General features: G+C 45.5%; 1 protein-coding gene across 1 annotated transcript in view; it reads right to left on the reverse strand.

Moving 5' to 3' along the window:
• The window catches only part of LOC141126770 (aldehyde dehydrogenase family 3 member B1-like), a 42,399-nt gene that overhangs the window by 464 nt on the left and 29,340 nt on the right, over positions 1-12,595 (reverse strand). Inside the window, exons 8-9 of the mRNA XM_073612755.1 lie at positions 9,075-9,241; positions 3,269-3,368 (exon numbers count right to left, since the gene is read on the reverse strand). Coding sequence (XP_073468856.1) covers positions 3,269-3,368; positions 9,075-9,241 — 267 coding nt within the window. The remainder of the gene's footprint in view (positions 1-3,268; positions 3,369-9,074; positions 9,242-12,595) is intronic.

Consider the following 12,595-nt stretch of genomic DNA (forward strand, 5'->3'; position numbering starts at 1 on the left):
ATACAGAAACCACTGCACAGAATGAGGAAGAATGATGGAACGCAACTTCTCAACTAACTGTATCCACAGGTGTGGTCATAAATGGACCACATGGGAATTTTCAGGCCCCTTGGGCTCAGGAAATAATTCCCCCCCCTCCCATGGTGAAACTGACAACGGCTGCCTCAGGAGAGATTTGTTTTAACCTCTCTGGACCAAAACTCATGGGAAGCTCAATGAAGGCGCATCAGTCCCATGAAAAAAAGTCACGTATCCACAGTTCATTGCACACAGCCCGTGTGAGTGAAGAAAGAAGGGAGGGAGTGCGTAGCCATGCCCTACATGTTTTGTCATAGATGACGTCGTCAAAAGGCCCCTTTGAAGACGTCATCTATGACGAAACATGTAGGGCGTGGCTACGCACTGTACGCCATCACGTCGTTCACCCCATGTTTACATGGGTGTTCGCCTTTTTTATGCCGGCTTTTTAACCTGTTTAAATTATTGTATGGCGGAGTTGTTTTCTGCCTCTATTAAAGCAATAAAACTTTTTTAATTTTACTACACCATCGGAGCCTTTTTTGCCTTTTTCTGTACTCACGGTGGGTGCCTTTCTCTAGGTTGACGCGCTGGAATCGCCTCCGGTTGGAACGCTGCATCCATCTGCCGACCCAGACGCCACCATCCAGCTGTCCCTTCAGAGGACTGTATCTGCACGCGTACAAGACCTTGCTATTAAGGAGGTCCACCGCTTCTGGTAAGGGTCCATCTGCATTGTCACCCGGATTCACCGCTTGTCTGGATATCCCTTCACACACCCTCCCTTCTTTCTTTACTCACACGGGCTGTGTTCAATGAACTGTGGATACGTGACTTTTTTTCATGTGACTGATGCGCCTTCATTGAGCTTTTTATGAATGGACTGTATTCACCTTTGCCATTATTATTTTTATATTTATTTTTTATTTACAGCTTCATTAGCAATTTATGAAATCTGATTAATTTATATTTATTTACACGTTAGGTCACTTAATGTGCACTCAATTCAATATTGGAGTTTATTACTTGCTCATTAGCACCTTTTGAACTTGATATTCGATTTTATCAATCATTTACAGCTTATATATCCGTTTATTTATTTATACAGGTAATATATTCATCCATATTTTTGACCTTTTGACTGTATGCGCACTTAGTTTATCTTCTTAGTCTATTACACTAAGATTAGTGGTTTCATTGTTGCAGCTGCAGTTCAGCGTTTATAATTGCTCTTAACGCGGTTTCTTCTTTTATATTAAAACTCATGGGAGATATGGAAAACACGAAGCTTAAAGGAAAAGGCATTCTTTACTTGGATCATCTTCATAACAGTGTTCTATTGGGTTGTCATTAGGTGTAATTACGTTAATCATTAGTGCACCCATCCCATGTCATCTGGCCAAATCTAATTTAGGTGGAAATTACCTGTGTGACCACAGCCACCACAGTTCTCTGGACAAACATGACCATGACGGCACCATATCTACTAGGGCCTTTTTGATAATGGGTGATCTTCCCCCGGTCACCAGGACCAAGACCTTTGAGCATACAAGAAAGTCATCTGTGAAGACCCTTCTATCTTCCCCTAGAAATGCGGGACAGATAGCAGTAATGAAGCCCCAGATAGTAGTAACAGAGTAATGGAGTCCCAGATAGCAGTAATAGAGCCCCAGATAGTAGTAATGGAGCCCCAGATAGTAGTAACAGAATAATGGAGCCCCAGATAGTAGTAATGGAGCCCCAGATAGTAGTAACGGAGTAATGGAGTCCCAGATAGTAGTATTGGAGTAATGAAGCCCCAGATAGTAGTAATGGAGCCCCAGATAGTAGTAATGAAGTAATGGAGCCCCAGATAGTAGTAATGGACCCCCAGATGGTAGTAACGGAGTAATGGAGCCCCAGATAGTAGTAATGGAGCCCCAGATAGTAGTAACGGAGTAATGGAGCCCCAGATAGTAGTAATGGAGCCCCAGATAGTAGTAACGGAGTAATGGAGCCCCAGATAGTAGTAATGGAGTAATGGAGCCCCATATAGTAGTACCAGAGTAATGGAGCCCCAGATAGTAGTAATGGAGCCTCAGATAGTAGTAACAGCGTAAAGGAGCCCCAGATAGTAGTAACGGAGTAATGGAGCCCCAGATAGCAGTAATGGAGCCCCAGATAGTAGTAACAGAGTAATGGAGCCCCAGATAATAGTACTGGAGTAATGGAGCCCCAGATAGTAGTAACGGAGTAATGGAGCCCCAGATAGAAGCAATGGAGCCCCAGATAGTAGTAGCGGAGTAATGGAGCCCAAGATAGTAGAAGCAGAGTAATGGAGCCCCAGATAGTAGTAACAGAGTAATGGAGCCCCAGATAGTAGTAATGTAGTAATGGAGCCCTAGATAGTAGTAATGGAGCCCCAAATAGTAGTAATGGAGTAATGGAGCCCCAGATAATAGTAATGGAGTCATGGAGCCCCAGATAGTAGTAATGGAGTAATGGAGCCCCATATAGTAGTACCGGAGTAATGGAGCCCCAGATAGTACCAATAAATCATGATTTTTTTTTTATACAAATAATGTGGTCAAATCTGCCTTTAAAGTCTAACATAGTGGTTTTTTATTTTTTGTCTAATTTTATTTTTTGTCTAAGAGCCCCAGATAGTAGTAATGGAGCCCCAGATAGGAGTAATGGAGTAATAAAACTCCAGATAGTAGCAACAGAGTAATGGAGCCCCAGACAGTAGTAGCAGAGTAATGGAGCCCCAGTAGGGTTGCCACCTCATCCCCTTAAACCCAAACACGCATTAATTACACAGGTTCTGTGGCTGATTAAGGTGGTAATTATCCTCAGAACCTGTGTAATTCATATGTATTCAGGTTTAAAGGGTTGAGGTGGCAACCCTAAGCCCCAGACAGTAGTAGCAGAGTAATGGAGCCCCAGGTAGTTGTAAAATGTCTTCCTCTTAGTTTGAACAGACTCAGTGCAATGAAGGTCATCCTTGAAGAATTCTTATTAGCCAAAATGCACATTGACCTCATTACCTCCGATGAGCAAACAGGACTGACCATTCGAAAAAACACAGAGAATGATGAGGATTTCACTATGGCAGTGTCACATGTCTGAGCTGCACCGCTCTGATTTTATGCAAGTTCCAAATTATCAGTCAAACACCTGGACTGTAGAAAGTCAGAAGACCAGACATTTGCCCACAAATTCAAAACAGAGAAATCCAATGATGGACGGGCTGAAGGCATCTTCTACTCACCGACTCCTCCAAATGGCAGAGTCATGATGGTGGTTTGCACAACACCGTCGTTAGCACAGAAGCTACCACTGCTTGTCCTCTCCAGGAACTGATTGATGATCTACCCAAGAAAAAAAAAAAGAAGGTTTTATTAGTTCCTTATTCTGTAAAGGCTTAGTACTTGGTAATGTATCATGTGCATGTAGTCCATGTAGTCCTCTCCCACATACACCTCCAGCTGTGAGCAGGTGACCCACAATCTTCTGCATAAGAAGGTACCCAATATAAATTCCCCTTATCATTACACTACATATAACTAGTATATCAGTATTTATCTTCATCCCCTTTACCAATCAGCTTGCAGGATGTTTAAGGCTCATTTTTTTCATTTTAAATATTATTGGCCCATATCCAGCTGCTCGTAGGGGCATAGAGAAACTTTCGGATGCCATATGAGAGGAATGTGTTTAGATTCTGCACTGTGGCCTGGAGACCCTTTCTGTGAGTAATTTGATGGGTTTGTGTCCAAATACTGCAATGGGGTCCAGAAACCCTTTCTGTAAGTAATATGATGGGTTTGTAGGTAGGTACTGCAATGGGGTCCAGAAACCCTTTCTGTAAGTAAGATGATGGAATTGTGTGCAGGTATTACACAAGGGTCCACAGACCCTTTCTGTAGGTAATGTGATGGGTTTGTGGCTAGGTACTGCAATGGAGTCCAGTGATCCTTTAAGTAATATGATGGGTTTCTGTCTAGTTACTGAACTTGGTGCCATGTGAAATCACAGACCAAAGAACTTTCTCTGTATGTTATAGGAGGGGACTACGTCCAGTTTCTATACTGGGCCTGGGGATCCTTCCTATAAGTCGTATGAGGTTCCTGTGTCCAGTTGCTGCACTGAGCCTCTGGATCCTTTCTGTATGTTATATGAGGAGCCAGTGGCTTGGTGTCTAGATTCCACACTGGGGCCCAGAGACCCTTTATGTAGGCAATATGATGGCTATGTGTCCAAGTACCGCAGTGGGGTCCGGAAACCCTTTTTGTATATAATGTGATGGGTTTGTGACTAGGTATTGTAATGGGGTCTGGATACCCTTTCTGTAATGAATATGATGAGTTTGTGTCTTAGTACTGCAATGGAGTCCATATATCCTTTCTGTAATATGATTGGATTATGTTGTGGTACTGCAATAGGGTGTAGGGACTTTTCTGTATGTAATATGACAGGTCTATGTCCAGGTATTCTTTGTGTATGTGATATCAGATACTTTTTCTGAATGTTATATGAGGGGCCCATATCCAACTTCTGTATTGGGCCCAGAGACCCTTTCTGTTTGATTTGAGGGGCCCATGTTCAGTTGCTCTACACATTCTGGGGACCCTTTCTGTATGCAATATGAGAGGTGAGATTCTTCACTGGGGTCCAGGACCCTTTTTTGTATGCAAGATGACAGATTTGCATTCAGGCACTGCACCAAATCCCCTAAATGCTTTTTGTATTAAATATCAGGACTGTGTCTAGATTCTGCACTGGGGTCCAAAGACCCTTTCTGTAAGTAATATGATGGGTTTATGTCTAGGAACTGTAACAGGGTTTAGGGGACCTTTCTGTATGTGATATGACAGATCTGTGTCTCGGTATTGCTCTGGGGTTTGGGGACATTTCTGTATTAAATATGGGAGGCTTGTGTCAAGGTGTTGGGTTTGGGAACCCTTCCTTTAAAAACCATCATTTTCTACTATATGCTACATGTACTACAGTACTTATTTTTTGGCTCCATCCCAGATCCTTCATAATCCTCTATTAAAGTACACAAGCATGTCCCCCTAGCGGGTGACGCGGGCTCATCTGAGTTGTGGGGTCTAAGCACTAACTGGTCTTCACCAGAGCTCCTGATGGTGGAGGTGGGTTTTCCAGCATGCCAGTGCCAGGTTGCGGCCCTCAGGATCGCCCCACCAGGTGGTGAGTAAGCCAGGATATGGTAACAGATATAGCAGGTAGAACCCAAGCAGAAGTGTAGCCCGTGAATAAGCCAAAGGTCAGTAATAAGTGGTTGTAGGTTTGGGATCAAGTGGAAGCATAGTCAAGGAATAAGCCAAAGGTCAGTAACGAGTGGTTGTGAAGATATGGATGGACCCTAGACATGTGCAATTTATTTTGTTCCGAATTCGTTTTTGAACGAATTTCGACAAATTCGTTCATTCGTAAATATCCCAATTAGCGAAAACCCGTTTAACATATTTTTTCCGAATATTTGTAAATTTGAAAATTCGGGAAATTCGAAAACCTGAATAACTATGTAGCAAGGCCCCAGGCCTCCTTCGGTCTAATGAGAACCTCCAGGGCCAGAGATAGCCGACATCCTTCTGTATATGGTCGGTTGTGAGGCATGGTGGGTGCAAAGTAGTTAGAGTCATTGGGCGCCAGACACTTCTTGAATGCAAAAGAGATTTTATTTATCTTAACAGAACTTTGGGAGAGAGGGTTAGTGCCAGGACACCTGTAGGTGTTTGCAAGATTAAATGGCAGACTCCGAGACTTCAACAGGAGGACAGCCATGCAGGAAAAGGAATCCGGCAAGACGCCACATCTGCATGTGTAGGAATGCTGTCTCCTATGGTAACAGTCTTTAATAGTTCCTAACACAAAGTGTAACAGTTCCTTCACTTCCACTACAATCACTTCTTGTAGGTCTTCAGCCCACTGAGCTCCCTCACTAGACCCTCCGCTTCACTGCCACTGAATCCCTTGAGCTCCTCCAATCTTCACGGTAGTATCTTCTTCAAGCGTCACCCCCGCCTCTCTGCCGGGTCCCTAGCTTGGCATTCAAGATACTTCTCAAGCTTCACCCAACTGGCCTGCTCAGTCCCTGGCTTGACACACAAGACTGCTCTGCAAGTGTCACCTCCACTGGCTGGGTCCCGGGCTTGATACCTGCAGAGGTCTCCCGATTCCTCACCGTCCCCGGTTGGCGAGAATACCGCTCCGGTACTTGCCTCAGCCACTCACTGTGGTCCCTGGTAATAAGGTGGTTGGGTCCCTTAGTGGCGACAGCTTCCCCTCTACCTTCGACCATGACAGGTTCTCCGGCCGGACTGCAAGCCGCAATCCCGACCCCGTGCCGCTCCCCCGCCCCTGGACAGGCCCCCAGACAGCCAGATGTGCCCAGTATAGGCCCAAACTCCGGCCTACCAGCCCGGGCAACACAACACACTTCCACCCAGACAGCTGTCCAGGGGGAACAGAACCCCTATCACCTGACCTTACCAGAATATATAGGTTCTCCCAGCAGGCCAAGGGATTTAAGAAAACCCCTGCCCATTGGCTGGGATACCCCATATACCCATAATCTGACCTTGCATTGCCCTTCTCATATCCAATGCCACCAGGTACCCAGCCACCTAGCGGCAAATGAGAGAAGTGCAGCAATTACAGATTTAGAGTGAAATCAATTGATCCTCAACAATTAGCCAAGGTAGCTATACCTGGCAGGTAAAATTAGGAGCAACCCGTCCTAAACACCAGGGTGCTACAACTATATTAGCTAATAATAATTTAACTATTACTATTAAATTCTAGGTATTGGAATTTCCTTTCAAATTTGGCTGTTAGTGAACATAATGAATACGAATTTATCCAAAGTGACGAATTATCCGAAATAACGAATGCCGAATCTAGACGAATGGAATGTAACAAATTAATAATAATAAATAACAATAATAATAAAAACATTTTATCATTATTAATAATATTTATTATTATTATTAATTGGTTCTGTTCCATTTGTTTAGATGCGGCATTCGTTATTTCGGATTATTCATAACTTCGGATAAATTTGTATTCATTACGTTCACTAACAGCCAAACTTGAAAGGAAATTCCAATACCTAGAATTTAATAGTTAGTTATTATCAGTTAAACAACACAGTAAGTGCAGCGCTAATATATGTGGGATATGATATTGTTATGATAATTGAAATTGTGAAATAATCAACAGTGATACATACAATGATAAGTGAAATCAAAGAAAATACAAAAACTACATAAAAAAGAAAAATGTTTCAAAACGTAGAAGGGTGGAGCAGAAAGATCGGATTTTAAGTTTTGGGGAGACTTCCAAATTCCCTGTGTTGGGAGAGACTGCTAGCAGCAGTCATGGCTTTTTGGTAAGCAAGCTACCTCACTTTTGGGTGTTGACCTGAACACACGCTGGTTTTGCATTGGGAAGATTGGTGTCACAGATTTTGTTTCCTGCAATTCATCTTTTCTCTTGTGGAGGCATATTGCTTATGGATTCTCTCATTGATCACTATGGGACATTGCTTTAGTTTTCTTCCTCCTTTTTCTTTTTTTCTTTTTTGAATTTTTTTTCTTTTTTATGTAATTTTTGTACTTTCTTTGATTTCACTTATCATTGTATGTATCACTGTTGATTATTTCACAATTTCAATTATCATAACGATATCATATTCCACATATATTAGCGCTGCACTTACTGTGTTGTTTATTCTATTGGAAGTTTTTTTGGTATTGAACTTTGGGTGCTGGCTGCTTTACACTTACAAACATTTTTTTATCTTTAATTGCTGATATTTATTTAGCGCAGTGTTGACCTTAGGGTCTTTTTCAGTTATTATTAGTTGTTCTTTCGAAATTTTCGGATTTTCTTACTTATTTTCGGATTTTCAAATTTACGAATTGCGATCATAACGAATGACCCCAAAAAAGACGAAAAAAACCAAAAATGAACACAATTTTCGGCAGTGCACATGCCTAATGGCCGCAGCAGAGCAAGGCTGGAAAGGAGCACAATCATCTGGAAAACAGGAAGTGCTTAAAGCGGAGGTCTGCCCACCCCTTTAAAAATGAAAAAAGTCAGCAGCTACACATAATGTAGCTGCTGACTTTTAGCATTAAGACACTTACCTGTCCTGGAGTACAGCGATGTTTCCATCAGCTGTCGGGTGCTGCTGCCACCAATTCCGGTAAGGGAACCCGGCAGTGTAGCCTTTCAGCTTCACGACCGGGTCCCTACTGTGCATGCACGAACTGCGCTGCTCTCTCTCACTGGCCCAGCAGACGGGGAGGAGGAGGGGGACCACGCTTTTGACGTACTTCGCTGCGGCCCGGTTTCCCAGAAGTGGGTGCGGGTATTCGCTCCCCCCCGAAAGGTGCCAAATGTGGCACCAGAGAAGGGGCGGAATCAGGTAAGCGAAAGTTGCACTTTTATGGAACTCTGCTTTAAATAGGAAGTAGAAGTTCAAGGTTTACCGGAAGCAAGATATGAAGTCAGGTTGTCCAAGAATCAGGCAGGGTCCAGCATCTCAGGTGGCACAGTAGGAAGAGCCACTGCCACCCGCAAAAGAGGTCATGGGTTTGGATCCTGACATACAGTACGAGGGACCCGTGTCGTGTGCTGCACTGAGTCTGGGGAACCTTTCTGTATGTGATATAAAGGGCCCATGTCCAGTTACTGTACAACCCAGGGCCGTCTTTAACACAAGGCAAAAGGGGCAGCTGCCCCGGGCCCAGTCATTGTTGTGGGGCACCAAAGCCCACACTGCCCGCAAATAGTTGATAAGTGTATTCGGGAGGGACCAAGAAAATATTTGCCCAGGGTCCAATCAATATTAAAGATGGCCCTGACCAGGCCTGGAACCCTTCCTGTATGGTACATGACATACCAGTGTCCAGGTACTACCCTGGCTCCAGGGACCCTAAGCTACACCTCTGACACATGTACTTGAAAACATACACAATGTACTCAGAGGACCAAGTTGTATAGAGGACACACATATAGTGACACACATACATACATGCACTGACCTGCGAGTTGGCGGAGAACGCATAGGCACCCAGAGGCTTTTCTCGCTTGTTGATGAATTGAATGGCTTCTTCTAACCCGGAAACTGTGAGAATGGGAAGAATTGGTCCAAAAATCTCTTCCTGCATCACCGGATCTGACTCCACCACGTCCATAAGAATAGTGGGTGCTGAAATGAGAGGCTATAGGTAAGTCTTTCCATATATCTGCCCTTTTCACACTTACACAGACTCCACATACATTTATTACATCTAACTGGCTGGCTTCAGGTAAAACCATCATCTACATAGCCCTGACCTCCTAGAATGGCACCAAGGCAGGCATCACTAAATTGCAGGCCGTGGTCCAGATCCGGACAGAGCCACTGTCCCATCTGGACCATGGAGGTTGTGTCATTGAGGAGCCAGTTCTCCCCCCCAGCCTCCACCTCTGTCATTCTCACAGCAGCACTGGACTCAGGGCGGTCTTGCAACCAACCAACCAATCACCATCTTGTTAATGTGAAAAGTTGACTCTTTCAGCTCCCACCGCCCATCCAGTGCTGCTGTGTCTCCCGCTCTCCACTCTGCTGTGTACAGTACCTGTGTGGAAGATAGGAGAGGGGACCCCCCCCGACACAGACATGAAGGGGGGTGTATGAAGGGGAGCCAAGAAGAACTGTGGGGGATGATATATAAGGGAGCAAGGGAGGACACCACTGTGGTGGGTTGTGAAATGGCAGGAGCAAAGGAGGACACCACTTGGGGGGGGGGGGGTTTGAAGGGTACAAAGGAGGACACTATGGGGGGTTTGAAGGGGACAAAGGAGGACACCGTGGGGGGGTAAAGGGGGGGCAAAGGAAGACACTACTGGGTGGTGAAGGGGGGGCAAAGGAAGACACTACTGGGGGGTAAAGGGGGGGAGACACTACTGGAGGGTGAAAGGGGCAAAGAAGGACACTACTGGGGGTGAAGGGGGGGGGCAAAGGAGGGTACTAATGTGAAGGGGGGAGGATGATGTGAAGGCAGGCAAGGGACACTACCATGGGGGTAATGGAGGGATTGTTTCTGTGAAGGGGGTTCAGAACACTACTGCGAAGGGAAGGGAGAGAAAAGGGTGGCTAAAGACTCTACTGTGGGGAAAGGGAGGTTGGTGTGAGGGTGTGCAGGGGACACTACATTTGGGGGGGGGGGGGATTGTGTTGCTGTGAAGGGGTTTCAGAGCACTACTGTGAAGGAGATGAAGAAGGACAATATGAAAAGGGGGGGGGTTTAAGATCACTACTGTGAAAGGAGGGGGGGAAATGATAAGGGGGCAGAAGACACTACTGTGGGGAGGTGAGGTGATGTGAAGGTGCACAGGGGGCATTATTGGGGGGAGTGTTGCTGTGAAGGGGATGAAGGGGGGGTGATGTGAAGGGGGGCTGAGAACACTACTGTGAAAGAGGGTGATAAGCGGGGCAGAGGACACTATTGTGGTGGGGGGGTGATGAAAAGGCGTGCTGGGGACATTACTGGGGGGGGGGTGTTTCCTTGAAGGGGGTACAGAACACTAAAGGGGATGATGTGAAGGGGCCTGAGAACACTACTGTGAAGGTGGGGGGGGGGGTAATAAGGGGGGCTGAGAACACTACTGTGAAGGGGGGAGGGGTATTAAGGGGGGCTGAGAACACTACTGTGAAGGGGGAGGGGTAATAAGGGGGGCTGAGAACACTACTGTGTTGGAGGAGGATGATGATGGTGATGGTGTGCAGGGGACACTACTGTGTGGGGGTTGCTGTGAAGGAGGGTTCAGAACACTACTGTGAAGGCTACTGTAAAGTTAACTTACTGTAAGTGAACCTCTCACCATTCCGTATCACTTCAGTCCCATCCAGTCACCACACCACTCCCCTCCCGTTCCTCTCCCTCCTTCCCTTTCTCATGCATTTTGTTCTAGTTCATGGTTTACCCACTCCATGCACTTTATTTCATCCAGACTCCAGCCCTTTGAATTGTTAGTCTCCCCCAGTCGCCTCGGGAGACCCCTTTACTGGCGACACCTTGTGCCTTGTGTATACCGGGATTCGGGTAAGCAGTCCTGCATCTGCCCCTTTGTAACATTTGTACATTGCTTAATTGATATACTGTTCTAAATATTGCTTTGTTGTATGTGGTTAATTACATTGTTGTTGATCATGTGCCAATTAAATTGCAGATATTTTCCTGATGAAGCGGCCCAGTCCACGAAACTAGTTGAAATGCTGTCGGTGACCAACTATCCCACTGTGATCTTCCCCGTCAGGGGAGTATTATCTTGGTGATACACATGGACCTGTCACCTATGTTTTTAATTTACTATCAACATTTTTTTGTCATGTGTTATATATCAATAAACTTTTCTACTATATTATATGAGTGTTTATATATTTGAATGTGCCCTTATCGCATTTGCCCCCCATTCTCTCCCTTTGGTGAGACCTGGCTGGGGACCAGGCTCCCTCTATTTCTAAAAATTTCTTGGATGATGGTACAACCCTCGTTTGATCGTGTTTACTCATTAATACCCTTTGTAGAGGCTACCCATAATTTTCTACTACTGTGAGGTGGAGAGGAGGGTGATGTAAAGGGGGGACTGAGGACACCGATGTGAGTATGGGATTGTGATATAGGAGGAGGGAGCTGTGATGGGAAGGATCTGAATTAGACATGTGCAATTTGTTTCGTTCCGAATTTGTTTTTTAACTAATTTCGACAATGCCTACATATGTTTGCAAGTAGGTGTCCCTCATTCCCATCTCAAAATGTTGGGAGGTATGGGGAGGGGCACTCTTTGCTCCGCTTATAAAAATTAATTCAGCAGTTATTTTGTTGCTAGGATTGCTTTTACTTTACACAGGATCGCAGGCCAAAAGAAAGATACCAGGATGTGACTGTAGCTGCAGGCATCATCCTGGTATCTCCACTTCAAGTCCAGGACGTCATATGACGGGTGGGAAGTGTTTAACCTTTTCCCGACCGCCCCACGCACATATACTGCGGCAGGGGGGCTGCTCTTCACCAGGTCACATCCTTGGTACGTGATCTGACACTTCCGGGTCTGGGGGCGTGCACTGCCGGCGGCCCGCTCCTGCTGTGGTTGGACAAACTGAGAGCCAATCAGCGGGTGCGGCAGATGTGATGACCCCTGGGACCCCGCCGTTTTTCTTCGGGAGACAGGCAGAAGAGCGGTCTGCCTATGTAAACAAGGCAGACCGCCGTTCTGTGACAAGGGAAGACAGAGATCTTGTGTTTCTGCTAAGCAGGAACACAGAATCTCTGCCTTCCCACAATGCAACCACCCCCCACCACCCCCCACCACCCCACAGTTAGCAAGCACTTCCAGGGGACACATTGAACCCTTTGATCACTCCTGATGTTAACCCCTTCCCTGCCAGTGTCATTAGTACAGTGACAGTGCATTTTTTTTTTAGCACTGATCACTGTATTGGTGTCACTGGTCCCCAAAAAAGTGTCCATTAGGCGTCCAATGCAATATAGCAGTCCCGCTATAAGTCACTGATCGT

This window comes from Aquarana catesbeiana, linkage group LG02 (assembly GCF_042186555.1).
Source record: "Aquarana catesbeiana isolate 2022-GZ linkage group LG02, ASM4218655v1, whole genome shotgun sequence".
NCBI lineage: Eukaryota > Metazoa > Chordata > Amphibia > Anura > Ranidae > Aquarana > Aquarana catesbeiana.